The sequence below is a fragment of the Babylonia areolata genome, chromosome 19 (assembly GCF_041734735.1).
Source record: "Babylonia areolata isolate BAREFJ2019XMU chromosome 19, ASM4173473v1, whole genome shotgun sequence".
NCBI classification, from domain to species: Eukaryota; Metazoa; Mollusca; class Gastropoda; order Neogastropoda; family Buccinidae; genus Babylonia; species Babylonia areolata.
Window position 1 is genome coordinate 9,676,947 of NC_134894.1, and position 18,301 is coordinate 9,695,247.

At 41.2% G+C, this 18,301-nt stretch overlaps 1 protein-coding gene across 1 annotated transcript in view; it reads left to right on the forward strand.

The window, feature by feature from the left end:
* The window catches only part of LOC143294058 (adenylate cyclase type 5-like), a 61,055-nt gene that overhangs the window by 9,798 nt on the left and 32,956 nt on the right, over positions 1 to 18,301 (forward strand). Inside the window, 3 exon segments of the mRNA XM_076605474.1 lie at positions 6,731 to 7,009; positions 9,503 to 9,652; positions 10,620 to 10,741. Of these exon segments, the coding sequence (XP_076461589.1) occupies positions 6,731 to 7,009; positions 9,503 to 9,652; positions 10,620 to 10,741 (551 nt within the window).

Consider the following 18,301-nt stretch of genomic DNA (forward strand, 5'->3'; position numbering starts at 1 on the left):
GTCATCTGCTCAATAATGATGTCTGATGGGATACATGGACCAAACAAAGTGTTGAATGTTGTCAGTTTTTCGATGTTGTTATCACCTCCAAGTTCAAACGAATCACAAGACAAGATAGATCCAACTCTCATCATTATACCCATCCACAATCATCCACACAGCCTGCAAAAGTTGTGTAAATTTTTTGACTGGGACCACTTTTTCTGCTGGACAAAGTTTTGGATGCCTTTTTTTGTATACGAGGCAAACCCACATTTCTTGTGCTACAGTCCAGTCCCCACGTATGGCCACACCTGGCCATTCATTTGTTGCAACCTTAGTGTTGGTAGTCCACAGGGAGCCATCGATGTCAGGTCGCTAGGAGGCCACATACCAGAGGAGACCCTGCACTGCTGCTGAGTCACTTCCATGGTGTTTAGTAGTGTTTTTTCTGATTCCACATATTTTGGACGCCACCAACTAAACCCCCTACTACTAACAATAATGGCTTAGTCGCGAAGACCACCATCACGTTTCTCCACGGACAGTCCTTCATGAATCTACTGACACTGAAGACCTTGACAGAACTCATTCCAAGCACAGAGTTGGAGAGGTAATGAAACTGAGGTCATCATGAAAGCAGGGAATGAAAGGCCACTTTATTTGAGACTTAAAAAATAATGTATTCATCATATTAATGATGAAGTATGCTGTTGCTGCTGCTGCTAAAGTGCTGTGGAGGTCAATTTAGGTTTGGGACTACGTGACAAGGCTGTACTCTGTTTCCTGACAAACTAATATCCCAGCGTCAACCAGGCCTGAGAGATGCAGACACTTGCAGTGTTAGTCTGGAAATTAGAGCAACACAACCAGAGACACATCCATGAAGTAGATGACTGGACCCTGTGGTCCCAGTCTTCCCATTTAAGCCCATGGCACACTCAGGTCAACTCTCTGTAGGAGCTGGCCACGGGCCATAAAAGAACCATTTCCGCTGGGAATTGAACCCACGTCCTTCCAGTCATCATTCCGTGACACTAATGACTTCGCCACATTGGCACTATGGCTATACTTTCTGCAGGATGTCAGCTGATGTCTTATATGCGCTGAAAGGGTTAAGGATTTTTTCCTGAGTCTATAGCATCGGTTTGGACATAAGAAAATTCTAAATCCTTAGCAAACGTGGTATTTCTAACATTGCTTGCACGGGTCTGCCTGGCTCATTCTGCTGCCGTCCCAGTGCTAGCAGTAATCTCATGTCTGGCAGAACTTTCCATGCGAGAAAAGTAGTTTGGATTGTGAACTGAGTTGAGAGGTTAGGGATCAGGGGTAATGACAGCGCAAGCACTGGGGAGGGTGATGACCCTGTTGATTCTGGTTTGGGTGGCTGCTGGTGTTCTCTAACGCTCACACACTGTCTGCCACCCTTTGTCCTGAATGTATGTATGCACATGTATGATATGTGTAGATGTACACACATATAGTGACATATGCAACATATATATGCCCAGGATGGATGTATATGCATGCACACATGCAAACATGTGCACACATACACATAATAATGACATGTATACATTAAAATAGTGACATGTGTGCACTTGCACACATGTATGTATGCATGAATGTATAGACACATGTGCACCCACCCACCCGCATGCATACACATGTGCACACACACGTGCATGTATGTGTGTGCACTCACACACAGGCACCCACATACAAATGCACACACAACATGACATGTATGTCTGCACACACACACACACACACACACACACACACAGACACACACACACACACACACACACACACACACACACACACACACACACACACATATACATATACACATACAAATGCACACACAACATGACATGTATGTTTGCACACACACACACTCTCTCTCTCTCTTCTCTCTCTCTCTCTCTCTCTCTCTCTGTCTCAGCCTGCACTCATATATCTGCCCATTGTTTTAATAGGAAGCATAAGCCAGATTATTTTTTCCTTTTTTAGCTTGCTATCAGAGGCCTGGACTTGGAGTTGAAAATAGTAGATGATCGCATGGAGCTAGATATCCTTTCCTTCCCATGACATGAGATGGAGAACTTGATCGAAACTTGGCATCACACAGTTCAGAAGGATGCATGCAAGCACATGTGTGTTTTGGGTGTGCGTGTGTGTGTAGCATAATGGTGACATAGTGTTATGAATAGAAAATGGATGTTGCTATGACAAAAGATAATGCATACTCAGGCCAACATTCCCAGTAATGTGTGCACATTACTGCAGGTCCACACACACACACACACACACACACACACACACACACACACACACACATTTAAGAGTGGATGCAGAATTTCAGGCAGACTACCCTTGATGCTGACAAACTTAGCATGTTTGTTTGTTTTTTTCCTTTGTGTTAATGCTTTTGCTTTGATTTTTTAAAATCAAAGGTTGGTTGTTGTTGTTTTTTTGTTTTTGTTTTTTTAACTTTTTAAAATTTTTTCCCAAAACATGTATACAATACAGAGAATAGTATGAAACAAACAATATAAAACGAACAGTAGCATCTTCCACTGTTTTTTGCATAGGAGGTTGGGGGTGGAAGAACAAAGATTTGACTGTGTAGTCCTACTGTAGTGATTATATGTATGACAGAGATGAGAGAAGGGAAAAGATGCTCATTTTGTTTTAGAAGCTGTTGATCAAGCCAAACTTCAGGCTTTGTGATTGGTGAAAGACCTGTACAATCATTGAATCAGTCTTTTATGATTGTTAATTCTCAAGCCTGCTGGTTGCTATGCTTTGAGCATTACATGTTGTAAGTAATTTGCTTTGGTGAGACCCTCACAAGAAGAGTTGAGCCCTGTCTTGGACGCCTTTCTCTAACATTAACATAAATGCCAGTGCAAAGATTGCTGCAAGATAAGTCTGGCATGGCTTTCAGCAGTCATCAGGTGTGGATCAGATGCTCTTCGGTGGCTAGGCTTGCTCTCAGATCTCAAATGACTGCAGCCAGACTGTCATATATAACATGCCAGAGTTCAGTCAGCCCAGTCTTGGACCCTTTCTCCAAGATTAATGTAAATGCCAGGCCTTCTTCTCAAATCTCGATGGAAAGCAGTCAGACTGCTATGTCCAGGCTGCTGTCATGGCCTTGTAGAGTAGCCAACATAATTATGGCCCACATACACTAAACATCTGCCTAAACATCCACCAATCTTCCACCTCTGCCAAAGTATTGTTTTTGTTGTTGCTTTTTTCTGTGGTAGACAAATTTATGTTATTAATATTACAGTTTTTCAGCCCTGATAATTATGAGCATGTGTGGTTAACTGGACTAGAAGCATCAAACGTTAAAAGTTTAATGATTATATAGATGCTTCTTGACCCACACTTGGGCATCCTTCCATGCTGAAGAATGATTCAGCAGTTATCATCAACTGATATATATATATATATCATCATTTGCCAGTTCAGAAATCATACACACTTAGAAAGTTAGTGTAGGAAAGAAACTGTGTTTGACTATGATTGTATCAGTGAGAGTATCTCTCTCTCTCTCTCTCTCTCTCTCTCTCTCTCTCTCTCTCTCTCTATATATATATATATATATATATATATATATATATAATGTCAGTTATTTTTCAACAAAATTGTCACAAACAGCTGTGTTGCACTGGAATTAACACTGGAGTTTCATCCAATTGCCTCTTTTGGTTTTATAATGGAAATTATCAAGAGAGCTTTGGTTGCAACAGAGCATTCACCCTCTTTGCCTTTTGTGAAGGATTTGGGCATCCTTTGTAGTTAATTATAGATATTTTGCCCAGTTTTTTCTTTATTATTTTTTTATATTTCATTTTTAGACATCCGTTTTTGCTTATTAAATGATGATGTCTCTTTTCACATTAAGTTTTTTTCACTTCCACTCTGTTTTGCTTTACTTTTGTGCTGACTGAGAAAATGTCATTGAGATGAAGGTGATAGCCAGTGAATATAATTATCAATGTGCACAGCAGACAGACCTGCAGTAAACAGTGGTTTGCTTAACTGTTCCTGGAGTGCACTTAATTTTCAAAAAAGTTGCTGTTCATTGAGTGTACTAGAACTCCATAAAATTGCTGAAGAGGAAATTAATAAACCTTTGGCCCTAAATGCTAGCAATAGGAAATAGAGTGATGGTGAGGGAAGGAAGTTTATTGTTTCTTTGATTACTAGGAAACATTGTTAGTTGATAATGAATCTTTCACTTTCTCATGATCACCCTATCTGTCTTTCTCTGTCTGTTTTTCTCTCTGTCTCTCTTTCTGTCTCTCTGTGACTGTCTGTCTGTCTGTCTGTCTGTCTGTCTGTCTGTCTGTCTCTCTCTCTCTCTCTCTCTCTCTCTCTCTCTCTCACACACACACACACACACACACACACACACACACACACACACACACACACACACACACACACACTCCATTTATATATGCCATACATGTATAGATTAAAAGAAAGTTCTATTACATAATGTTAATGCCAGAAGTTGACATTAGCTAAGTAAAGTTATCAACATGGCAACAATATCAGGAATAAAGAAACCTGGCCATTTTCACTTGTTGATATGAAGTAAATGAATGCAGATTCAGATATATATACTAAGTACTAACTCAGTGGTTTCCAATATCAACAAATTTTATCTTTTTTTAATTTTATTTTTTATTTATTTATTTTTTTTAGAGACATTCTTGAACAGTTAAAGGAGCAACTACTGAATTTGTTTTTTTCAACAGACATCCAAAATGTATCCTGTGTTTTATTATAGTAATGAAGTACTAAGATTCTTGGTATAAAGTCCTGGCTTTAATTGACAGGCATTTTGTTGGAAGTCAGATATCATGATATATACCGACAAATGTTAAGTGAAAAGAACGATTGGATTGGCCCTTGGGTATCCTGTCCATGCATACACACACACACACACACACACACACACACACACACACACACACACACACACACACACACACATACAGAGTGTGTGTGTGTGTGCATGTATATATCTGAAAGAAATTAGGTATATATAACAATATCCCACTGGCTTTATAAAGATGAATTTATATATATATATATATATATATATATATATATATATATATATATATATATATATGCACAATGTATGTTTGTGTATATATATATATATATATATGCACAATGTATGTTTGTATATTTTTTATATGCGCATACATATATCATTTATATTGACAACCAGACAAATAAGTATCAAAGGAACCAGTGCCATTTTTATTCTCCCAGGTATCCAATTAGAAAAAAAAAGAAAAAAAAGAAGAAGATATATATATATATATATATATATATATATAATATATATATATATATATATATATATATATATATATATATATATATATATATATAAAGCCAGAGAGGCAGGGAGGGGGAGATCCAGATACAGTGAGATAAGTAGGCACACAGCACATCAATCACCCAGAAAGTGCCACTCACTCATGGCCCTGTTCTGCAGCAAAAGGATCTCGTTATTTAGGGCCCTGTCCTGAGGACTAGCTGAGTGCAGAGAACCCTCATCATCCAACCCTTGACCACAGCCTTGAGTGCAATAAAATAAATTGTGTGTAAGTAGTATTTCAAACTTTCAGTGTAGGTACACGTATACATGTCCTGCAACTGGGTTAAAAAGCTTTGTGTCAACAGGTGTGCATCGGAAGCCACTTTTCTAGTGTGTGGATAACTTGTATACTGCTCTGTGCCATTCTACTCTGTGCCATTCAAACAATGACAGTATTTTGAGGAAATCCCCCCACCCCCCCACCCACCCCTCACCCACGCCCCACCCCCATCACCCTCCCCCGTCCCCCTTTTAAAACAAGCATGAATAAAAGATAATGAAATCTGAAAGAAAAAGAACAAATGTAAAACAAAGACCACTGGTTGCATAACAGCTTAAATTAAGTTAAATGTAATATTAACAACTTTAAAGTTAAATGCTGTATTGTAGGGGAGAAAATGCAACCTGTCTTACAACAGGAAATTTACTCACCATACAGTACAGCCTAAGAGTGCACAACTAGCAGTGTGACTGCAAGAGAACGAACCCAAGCATGCCTTTTCAGGTTATACTCAGGAGGCAGTGTAGAGGATGGACAGTGACCCAACATTCCTGGCCCCCCCCTCATGGCTCTGAATTGTGTACCCACTCTATGGGACTGGCAAAAAAAGAGTGAATGTGGTAATAATGCTGCTGCTGCTTCTACGGCTGCAACTACTAGAACTACTACTACTCACTCAAGCGTAAATCTGATTGAGAGGAATGAAAGATACTGAAGTAAGTGAGGATTAAGCTTAAACTAAGTTTTCCTTTGCGGTACATGATGAGTTAAGTACCCAAGTCACAATATTGAGGAGAGGAAAAAAGAAGAGGATCAGATAGTGGTAAAAATGAGGTGTTTTTTGGAGGGGTTTGGTGGGGGAGGGGGGGGGGGGGGGGGGGGGTGGTGCTCAATATCAAACACATCTGCAGGTGCTGTATTACAGAGAACACTGAGCAGGTGCTAAGGTACTCCTGTGCAGTACATAATTAGTTCAGTATAAACTGCAATACCCACATCACAACCACATCACAATATCAAGGAGGGAAAAAAAAAGAAAAGATCATGATATATATATATATATATATATATATATATATATTTTTTTTTTTTATCTCTCCCAAACACAGGTGTTATGTTACCGAGCGTCGCTGAGTGAGCGTCAGCTGCTGGGGGTGTGTTACGTGGTGATGGTGCTGTTGTTGGTGATGGTGCTGATGCTGACCATGGACAGCAAACCCCACGACGCTTTCAGTGGCACCTGGAGCACCCTGCTCTTCATTTACCTGATCTTCGCCTTCCTGCCCGTGGGCATGCGCTTGGCCGTGGCATCTGGCATCATCCTGTCCCTGGCCCAGGTGGCCAGCGCCATTGCCTGGAACCACTCCCAGCCCTACGTCACCAAACAGGTACTCTTGTAACAGCCTGTTTGTACCCCCACCCTGCTTTTTTGTTTGTTTGTTCATTGTTGATTTTTACACTAGGGATGGGTGGGGTGTGTGGGAGGTCAAATCAGGATAGCCCAGATTAACCCCTGAGTGTCAGTCAGTGTAGACCAGCTTGTAATGACTCCTTAGGGATAAACTTAACTATTAGGAATTTATCCCCCATGGATTTCTCCCCATCCTCCCGCCACCCCAAACCCCCTTCTCTTATAAAGGATATGGGGGTCATTCTAGGCTAGCTTGGAATGGCTAGCCCAGATTGATAAACCCCAGAGTCAGTGTTGACTAGCTTGTAATGACTCCTTGGGATAAGCAATTCGGAACTTATCCCCCATAGTTTGATTTCTCCCTTACAAAGAATATGGGGGTCATTCTAGGCTAGCTTGAAATGATACCCTGTGGGTAAATGTGGCACAATTAGAGTCGATACAAGAATTACACTCCCTCACATTTGCTTGGTTATTTCACAATGGAGATGGGGGCAAGGGGGATCAGTAAAGGCAAGCCCAGAATGACTGCCCTTCCTTTTCTTCTTCTTCTTCTGCGTTCACTCGTATGCACACGAGTGGGCTTTTACGTGTATGACCGTTTTCACCCCGCCATGTAGGCAGCCATACTCCGTTTTCGGGGGTGTGCATGCTGGGTATGTTCTTGTTTCCATAACCCACCGAACGCTGACATGGATTACAGGATCTTTAACGTGCGTATTTGATCTTCTGCTTGCATAATACACACGAAGGGGGTTCAGGCACTAGCAGGTCTGCACATATGTTGACCTGGGAGATCGTAAAAATCTCCACCCTTTACCCACCAGGCGCCGTCACCGTGATTCGAACTCGGGACCCTCAGATTGACAGTCCAAGGCTTTAACCACTCGGCTATTGCGCCCGTCGCCCTTCCTTTTCAATAGTTTTGATTAAGATCTGTAGAAAGGGGGTAATAAAACTAGAGGGGGTGATCTTGACCAGACACAAATGACCTCAGGGGTCATATATTGCTAGGCCAGAATGACCCTAGGGTAAAACCCACAGGGGGTTAGTTTGAGGCTTTCACACTTTCACAATTTTTTTTTTTTTTAATGCCATTCACTATACTATGTTTTACTGGCGGCGCTTCGGATTATCAGTCTTACCCTCCAAATTGATTTTGTATTCTGATTTTAACGTGCGTGTGGTGCAGCATTTTATAAGGCACACATCAAAACAAAAGCGTAAAAGAGCTTGAAAGAGCATTATCAGTCGCTGTCACAGCCATGTTTGCATCTTCAGTGGAAGCTGATGAGGCCCTGAATTCATCACTAAAACTCTCCTCTCTTGTTGCACGAAGACATTTTTTTTGCTCTGGTGTGGTTCTTTGTCGGTTTGTGGTCAGCTGGTTTGCAAGCAACAAAAATAGAAAGATTACTCCAGGTGTACATTTTGCCAGACATACCATATCACTGTGGTTTTAACTTGATGTTTATTCTTCCAGACGTTATGGGAAGTCTTTCTCCAGCTCCAGGTAAACGGCATGCACTTCTTTTCTGAAGACAGCCCACTCAGAGAGCTTTGAGCAATTTGTATGTGACCTGACCTTCTTTTAAGGAAGAGATACAATCCGTATGTTGAAGGATTCAGTGGCTGACTTCACCTTTTGTTTCAGTCTCCACGGTCTGGTGCAGCTAGTTTCTAGAGTTTATTTGGCTGTCGTTCATAGCTCAAGGCTTTCAGTTTTCTCCTGCCAGCTTTGCCTTGTAAGTTGCAGCATTGATGCTGGATAGCATGTAGTCTAGCTCTTGCACTGCTTTTTTGTATGGTCGCTTTTATGCTTGGTCCATGGTCTGAGGATTAGCATTTATGGGGTTCATACAGACTCTGGAAAAGTCTTGGAGAAATGAGAGAACCATTGCCAGGGCTGGCAAAGTCTTGGAAAATAAATTCAGGGTATGGAAAAGATGAAATTTTGATACAACCCTTGACCAGTACCATTCAACAAAGAGGTTAATGCATCTAGAAAAAAAAACAAAAAACAATTAGTGTTGGATATTGAACGTCAGTACTACTACTAGGTTATTTGCTGATCTTTTTTGTTGGCAGCGAAGTTGATGATTTTTGGCTCATTTTTGCTTTGTGTTTGGTTTGGAAAATTTTCATTCTGGTCTGGAAAAGGTCTGGAAAAAGTAAGTATTTTTGTTTGGTGACATCTATGGGAACCCTGCATCTACCAAAGCCATCACAGTCACTTTAAACAGATTCTTAGCATTTCTTAGTAGGCTGGTTTTTAACAAAAGATTACAATCTGGACATGTAGACTGCATCAGAATCGGTCCAATAGTGTACATTGAAATTTACAAACAACAGACATGTATGCTGACAAAACATTGGATTTTTGTTCTTTCTTTCTTTCCACAGATTTGAAGGAAGAAGTGGAAAACATGTTTTTTTATCTGTTTTTTTTGTTTTGTTTTTGTTTTTACAGATTCTGGCCAATGTTTTTGTATACTTGTGTGCCAATTTGGCGGGCATCTTCATGTACTACCCCTCTGAGGCGGCCCAGAGGCGGGCTTTTCTAGAGACCCGCAAATGTATCGAGACACGTCTCACCATACAGAGGGAAAACCTACAGCAGGTACATAACAATACATGGGCAGGTATGCATATGTACGCATGCTTGTGCACACTCTCACACTCAGGCGCACACATGCATGTGTACGCATACACACATACACAGACACACACACACACACACACACACACACGTTCACACACAGACACAATCTCACAGACATTCACACACACATAAGCAAACAGGTACACACAGACAGACACACACACACACACACACACACACACACACACACACACACACACACATTTCCATGCTCACACACTCTCAGAGTTTTAATGTCTTAGGGAGTGATAGGGGTGTATCTGATCATGTGAGGAATGTGCAGTTCATTTTAAGTGTATAAACTGATTCCAAGATGAAAGCCTATGAAAAGTGTGCACACATGTTCAGTGCCCTGAAAGCTTTGAGATATTAGTGGAGAAGTGGAAAGAGTAAGTTTCTCTCAGTTTCCAGTCATTGAGTTTGGGTATAACAAAACCATTCAATTATTGATTTGCAAAATGAGCTGTTGGCAAGGCTCCCTCCCAGAGCTTTCCTCTAATGCATTTTTCCTTCTGTGATAAAGGCGTCAAAAGATGAAAAATGTATCACACACACGAGTCTCTGGAGGAAAGAAACTGGATACACTTAATGAGGCCTCCATGCAAGTGATGCTCTGTCGGGCATCAGCTGCAGAAGAAGCTGTTGGGAGGATGGAAACTGTTGAAATCCTAGACAGCGCTGTTACAGAAACACCTGTTTGGTTGGTGGTTTTTATTCAGTAGACTGCTTCTATCACCGTTTAATTCCCTCCTCTCCTTTTCCTCTCCTCCGGCCTACCTCTCATTGACTGGTGGTAGAGTAAAACTGAGATTAAAACCTTGTTTTATGATCTCAGAAAATCAACGACGTTTGAAAACGGATTATTTGTCAAGGTTTGAAATAGTTCTGAGATGAAATAATGATGTGTGTCTATAATTTGTTTCAGGAGAGATTATTGTTGTCTGTGCTGCCTAGTCATGTGGCCGTTGAGATGAAGAAAGACTTGTCAAAGAAAGCAGAGGAATCTATGTTCCATAAAATCTACATTCAAGGGTACACGAATGTCAGGTCAGTGACTGCATGACTGAAGTTTTTATTGCATTGTTCCACCACACCACACCACACCACACTACACATGTGCATAAACTTGTATGTGTTCACAAGCACACATTCACACACACACACACACACACACACACACAAACACACAGCCATGGCAAAGAAAGCCATAATCACCTGCTCACTCAAAAAAAAAGGAAAAGAAAATAGGTCAAGCCACAAAAATGTTGTTCCTTTTCATTGTTATCCAGTCCCCCCCACACCCCTACCTCCCACCCCGCCCCCAAGCACACCATCCATCTCTTCTCTTTCCCCTATTTTATTACCCATTTTCACCCACCCCCTCAAGACCCATGATCCATTAATTTAAAACAGTCTCACAATAAAATCATATAATGATATATGGAATCATTTCCGACAGTAAAAAATAGGACATAGTCTTTATGCATTGTGGAAAAGTATATGCCATGAGTTTGAAAAAAACAACAACAGTAGTCAGCAGAGCCCATTACTGCCCATTCGGCACATGCATGCAATCATGCATGAATACACACACGCACACATGCACATGCGCGCGCGCGCACACACACACACACACACACACACACACACACACTCTTGTTGATACCCAGTGCTGGATTATCTGACTGGTGGGTGTTGGAAAGTCTATCACCATTGGCAACCATAGTGTTTCCCTTATTCATTGTCACTGCAATTTAATTCCTCCCTCCCCTTCCACATGCTCATGTTTTGTTTTTCATTTTTCCATCGAGAGACCTGAACAGTGAGCATGATATTCTCTGCATTTTTTCCTCTTTGTTTTCTTTGTTGTCAGATTACATCCTTGATTTTTCATACCTTGGTCTTGGTTTTTGTGGTGGTGGGTGTGATATGCCAGTGACTGATAGATAGAATGATGACCACCCCAACCTATGCAAATTACATCCGTGATTTTTTGTGCTTTGGTCCCCTTTTTTTTGTTTGTTTTGGTGTTGGTTTAGGTTTAAAGAGGTGGAGGGAGGAGTGCAGTGTGTGTGATATTTTAGGGATCAGTAGGTAGAGTGCTGAACACATTGCTGCTAGGAACAGCTAGGTGCTGATGAGACCCTTTCTGTGCCTGGGAGCACTTCTGATTGTGTGTGTGAGTGTGTGTGTGTGCGTGCTCATGCGTCCATTTGTGTTTGTGTGTGTGTGCATATGTATGTACATAGATTTGTGCAGGCATGCGCACGCCTCTGTGTGTGTGTGTGTGTGTGTGTGTGTGTGACAAATAGAGACAGAGAGAATGCATTTGTGAGGTATGTGTGTGAAATGAAGAGGATTCAATAGATGGGTGTGTCTCAGTATGGGTAGGTGAACAGGTGTGTGTTTGAGTGTGCATATAATTATGTGTGTCAGACTCAGGGAGAGGGAAGTGTGTGAAATGGGGAGGGTTTGATGGATGGGTGTGTCTCTTTATGGCAGGTGTTAGTGTGTGTGTATGTGTGTGTGTGTGACAGACAGACAATATGTTTGAGTCAGTTGATATGTATATGAGGTGGAGACAGTTGTATGGGTGGGTGTGCAACTGAATGGCTAGATTAATTGGTGAGTGCATATGTGTGTGCATGCATGCATGTATGTTAGCGTGTATGTGTGTGTGTTTTCTGAAAACAAGTATGAAGAACCCTCGCTTTGGAATCGCACAGGTTTAAATTATTTCAGAAAAAACGAAAGCTTCAGAAAATGAGAATTCCAGAACCTTCACCATCCTTTTTAGCTATCTAAGTCTGCCCATCCCCCTTTCCCTCGTCTCTCTCTCAGTCTGAGTGTCTCTTTGCCCTGTTCTCTTTCTGTTTCAGTCTCTCTCTGTCCCCCATTATTTCTGTCTATCTCCTTCCTCCTTTCTATCTCTGTCTCAGTCCTCTTTTCTCTCTCTCTTTGTCTAGAGCTTTCTTCCCTCTTTCCCCTCTCTCAGTCCCAGTCTCTCTCTTTCCCCTTTTCTGTCTGTGTCAGTCTCTCTATTCCCCTGTTTCTCTCTGTGTATCAGTTCCTCTCTTTCTCCATTTCTGTCATTTTCTCTCTCCTTCCCCTTCTTTGTATGATGTATCAGTCTTTCTCTTTTCTCCTTTTCCCTCTCACTCTCTCTTGCCCTGTTTCTCTCTTTGTATCAGTTTCACTCTTTCCTCTTTTATCTTTCTGTCACAGTCTCTTTTCTACTTTTCTCTCTGTATCAGTTTCTCTCTTTCTCTTTTTCTCTCATTGCATCAGTCTTTCTCCCCTTTTGTAAGTCTGTGTCAGTCTCTCTGCCAACTGTCCTCTCTCTGTATCAGTCGCTCCCTTGCCCTGTTTCTCTCTCTCTCTCTTTCAGTCTCTCTCTTTCTTCTTTTATCTCTCTCAGTCTCTCTCCCATTTTCTCTCTTTGTGTCAGTCTCTCTCTGTCACCTTTTCTGTCTCTGTACCAGTTTCTCTCTTTCCTCTCATCTCTCTACTTTTCTCTCTCTCTCTGCATCAGTCTGTCTCCCCTTTTCTCTCTCTGTCCCATCTATCTCTTTCACTTTTTCTCTCTCTGCATCAGTCCCTCTCCCCTTTTCTCTCTCTGCATCAGTCCCTCTCCCCTTTTCTCTCTCTGTATCAGTCCCTCTCTCCTTTTCTTTCTCTGTCCCATCTATCTCTTTCACCTTTTCTCTCTCTGTATTAGTCTGTCTCCCCTTTTCTTTCTCTGTCCCATCTATCTCTTTCACCTTTTCTCTCTCTGCATCAGTCCCTCTCCCCTTTTCTTTCTCTGTCTCATTTCCCTCTCTCACCTTTTCTCTTTCTGTATTTCTCACTCTTTGAGTCTTTCCACTTTTTTTCTCTGGCTCAGTCTTTCTCTTTCCCCTTTTATCTCTTTATCTCAGTCTCTCTCTTTCCCTGTTTCTCTCTCTGTATCGGTCCCTCTCTCTCTCTCTCTTGTTCTGCTTGTCTTTTGATCCTTCAGATTTGTTTCTGCCCATCTCTGTTTGAGCATGCGGTGGTGCTGAATAATTGACAACTCCTTTTGGCTCTGACAGGAATATATTCCATTTGAAAAGAAGCTTTGCTTGTATATTATATGAAAGTTGAAATGGAACGGAACTGAAGTGTGGACATGAAGGTTGTGTCTGGAGAGTTGACGTCTTGCTGTCCAGAACTTTAGACACTGCTTTTCTTCTTCTTTTTTTTTTAAATTTTTTTTTGTCATAGTGATGTTTTATATATCTTCTCTTCAGAAATCGATAACCTACGGTTGGCACTAATGGAAACTTGACGCTGCTTTGCCAGTACAATCTTTCCCCTTCGACCTGAGTAAGCTGATGGGAGGGTTGGCTTTGGGAAATGACCAAGCTTTTGTCATGTTTTTGGAGTGAATATGTCCATTATTCTGCTTCAGTTTATGGCCTCTTACCAAAAAAGAAGGGGGGAATTAGCAGAAAGTTTTTGTTTCTTCTGTTTTTTTTCTGGGACGGCAGGGGCTGGGGGTGGTATGTGTGTGAAGGAGGTTAGGGGAGAGGTTGGGGAGTGGGAGAGGAGGGGAAGGGAGGGGAGCAGGGGATGTCTTTTGTTGTTTCTTTTTGTGAATATTGGTATCAGATTCAAAAACATTTGTTATTTGTGTCGTGTGTTCCTGCTTAAGCTCATGATTATGTAAAAATGTGGCCATATTGTGTGTGTATGTGTGTGTGTGTGTGCATGTGTGTGTTTGTCTGTGTGTGTGTGTGTGTGTGTGTGTGTGGCACATGGAATTTTAGTAAACATCCATTCTTTTTTATGGATATTTAAAGCAAATTTGCCTGAAATCCATAAAGAAGGGTATGATAACTATAGCCTTGCAATTGTACCATCTTCCATTCGGTTGAGTAAAACTGTGCTGTAACTGATGTCTTGTGTGACAGAATTAATGACTGTGATTGTCACTATGTTTTAAAGATGTTAAGATGAGGTTGTTTTTTTTTTGTTTGTCTGTTCAGATTCCTACAGTGAACTTTACTGAAACTTTTAGTCTTTTCGATGAGGCACCACAGGGTTTCTTTTCCTCTTTCAGTTGCCATTTTTACTTGACATTTTTGCATTCTGTTTGCAACATTTTCACCCAAATTTCATTTTTTAGCAATCCATCATGTACAGGTGTTTCAACATATGCACCACACATGCATGGTAAATAATTTGTCACACTGGAACATGGTGTTTTCCACTTTAATTAATTCATTTAAGTGAGTGACCTGAACCATTGTTCATGATGTGTACACATCTTTCAACGTATGCATTGGACATACATTCAGTCACCACACAAGAACATGTTATCCTGTATCGTTAATTCACTTAAGTTAGTGACACCCTCTGATGAACAATACTGAAGAAAGACCCACATACATTACACAGCATGTAAAAAGTGTGTGTTTCAGAGAAAAAGAAGGAAAGATCCAAGAGAGGCATTCTGTGTTGTATGAAGCTACAGAATTGTTCTGTTGTAAATTTGCAGATTAAAAAGCATATTGTAAAGCTTATGTCCATATGTTTACATATTTTCATGCACAGGCACTGTTGCATTTGTGTACATACATAGATGCACACTGTCGCACACATGGACATGCATGCATGCTCATGCATGCATACACACACGCACTCTCTCTCTCTCTCTCTCTTTCTCTCCCCCCCTCATACACACACACTACATCTCCACACACACACACACACACACACACACACACACACACACACACACAAGATTCCATAAGATTTTTTTTCTGTTGGTCCTTTGAAAACTCAGCTTACAGTGGGGACCATTCACACTCAGGTCCAACAGCTAGTGGGTGTGTGTGTGGGAGGGGGGGGGAGGGATGGTTCTAATGGGAGACATATTTTTTTTCTGATTGTATTATTTTGTCTGTGTCACTGTCAGTGTGTGTTTTTTGTGTTGGTGTGTGTGTGCATGTGTGTGTGTGTGTGTGTGTGTGTGTGTGCCTCTGTCAATGTGTGTGTACCTCTGTCAGTGTGTGTGTGTGTGCATGTATGTTTGTGTGTGTGTGTGTGTGTGTGTGTGCACGTATGTGTTCATGTGTGTGTTGATTGTTGTTATTGCCAAGGATCTTCTCAGTGATCCTTGGATCACAGGAACAGACCATCATCATCACTGTTGCCTTATGTGTGTCTGTGTTTAAGTTTATCTTTGTATGTGTTTTACTGTTGTTATTAGTAATGTTCACTCTCTCTCTCTCTCTCTCTCTCTCTCTCTCTCTCTCTCTCTGTCTCTCTCTTTCTCTCTGTCTGACTTTCTCACATGGATGCAGGCACAGGGTGGGACCAGTGTGGCAGTAATTCCCACTACCACCAGTAACCTTGTTGATTAAGGACAGCTCTCTTGTTCTTATGGAATTAAGAAATGAATATGTGGTCAGTTTGAGTTAGCTCTCAATGATGATATGGTATTGACAGAAATAACTAAAGAAAGATGGAGAAAATAACATTGATACCTTGAAGTTGAAGTAAATTGAAACTGTCATTAGCATCACAGCAAGGTCTGCTTTTCTGGTATTAAAAAGATCAATTTCCGCATTGCAGAAAGGCTGAAGCCATCGGCCTTCTGTCATTAATGCCACCTGGTCTCTCCCATTCTTCTCTCTGACATGTTGGTTTTGGTCTTTTCTACTTGAGTCGCTCGGTGAATTTGATTCTGAGAAATTCAAGGAATAGGAGGAAGCAAGAGATGTAGCAAGCTATGATTGTCAGCATGTGTGTCAAGTCGTATGCAATAAGTGCAAAGTGTTTGCTGAGGAGAATTTCAACAACAAAAAAAGTGTGATTGAATGACATTGTCGACGGGCGCAATAGCCGAGTGGTTAAAGCGTTGGACTTTCAATCTAAGGGTCCGGGGTTCGAATCACGGTGACGGCGCCTGGTGAATGACATTGTCAAGATCCCCTCTCCTTCATATCACAGCTACCACCGCCTCCACCACCATCATCATCATCATCATCATCATCATCTATGCAGTCATCTCTTGATACAGGTATTCATCACTCCTTGTTCTGTTTCTGGCTGACCCCTCCTCCTACCATTAACCATTCATGTCCCCCCGCCCCCTCCCCACCCCCCAAATGAAAAATATTAGGGGAGGAGTAGGGGGTGGGAGGAGGTGGATTGGAGGGTGAGAGGGATGGGGATGTAGAGAGATTTTGAAATTAAGATCAGTTAGCTGAATTAAGATCATCTCATAATCTCTCTCTGTCTCTGTCTCTCTCTCTCTGTCTCTCTCTCTCTCTCTATTTTTGGAGTGCTTAATCTAAATCAGGAAACTTCACTACAGTCACTTGCAAAATATATTGCCGAAGCGAATAACATGTGACGAAAAAAAACCAACCCAACAATAAAATAGTATCAGGTGTTGTTCATTGTGAAAATTGAAATCTGTGTTGTCATTCTCATATGGAAAATATTTATGTTATACATTTATATATGTTGGTTTTTTTTATTTCTCTCTATTGATATCACATTATTTTGAATGGATGGTTGAACTGCACTTAGTTGCACAGATTGATTGATTTCGTTTTGGATTTGGTTTTCATCAATATTATTACTATTGATGCATGTTGTTATTTGTATTATGAACCCCCATGTCATTAGGGCTGTAAAGCTATTGGCATTAAAATGTTCAGTGTTTCTCTCTCTCTCTCTCTCTCTCTCTCTCTCTCTCTCTATATATATATATATATATATATATATATATAATGTATTTGTATTTGTATTTCTTTTTTATCACAACAGATTTTTCTGTGTGAAATTTGGGCTGCTCTCCCCAGGGAGAGCGCATCGCTACACTACAGCGCCACCCTTTTTTTTTTTTTGTATTTTTTCCTGTGTGCAGTTTTATTTATTTTTGCTATCGAAGTGGATTTTTCTACAGAATTTTGCCAGGAACAACCTTATTGTTGCCGTGGGTTCATTTACGTGCGCTAAGTGCATGCTGCACACGGGACCTCGGTTTATCGTCTCATCTGAATGACTAGCGTCCAGACCACTACTCTAGGTCTAGTGGAGGGGGAGAAAATATTGGCGGCTGTGCCATGATTCAAACCAGCGCGCTCAGATTCTCTCGCTTCCTAGGCGGATGCGTTACCTCTAGGCCATCACTCCGCTGTGTGTGTATGTGCATGTGTGTACATATGTGTGTAAGTATGTGATTAAATGGTTATTATTTTTTAAAGTGTGTCTTTGTCATATGAAGATTTTTATCAGGTTCATTGATCTACGCTGATTTGATTTGGCATGGTTTCAAGAAGAGGCTATAAGATTTTAATCTCACGAAGGGCCTAAATTTGGTCTTGGTTTGTGAGTCTCAAACACACACACACGCACACACTCTATCTCCCCCCCTCTCTCTCTCTAACTCACTCACTCACTCACAGTCACAGTGTCCAAATAGGCCAGCTGAACCGGGACACAGGAACAGAAAACTATAGCAAGATATGTTCAAGAGTTCAGGTAGCAGAGGAGTCCCCAAAGTCAAAAGTTGCCACCTTTTGGTTTGGCTTTCTGCCTGGACTGTGTGCGAGTGTGGAGCAGGAAGTGCTG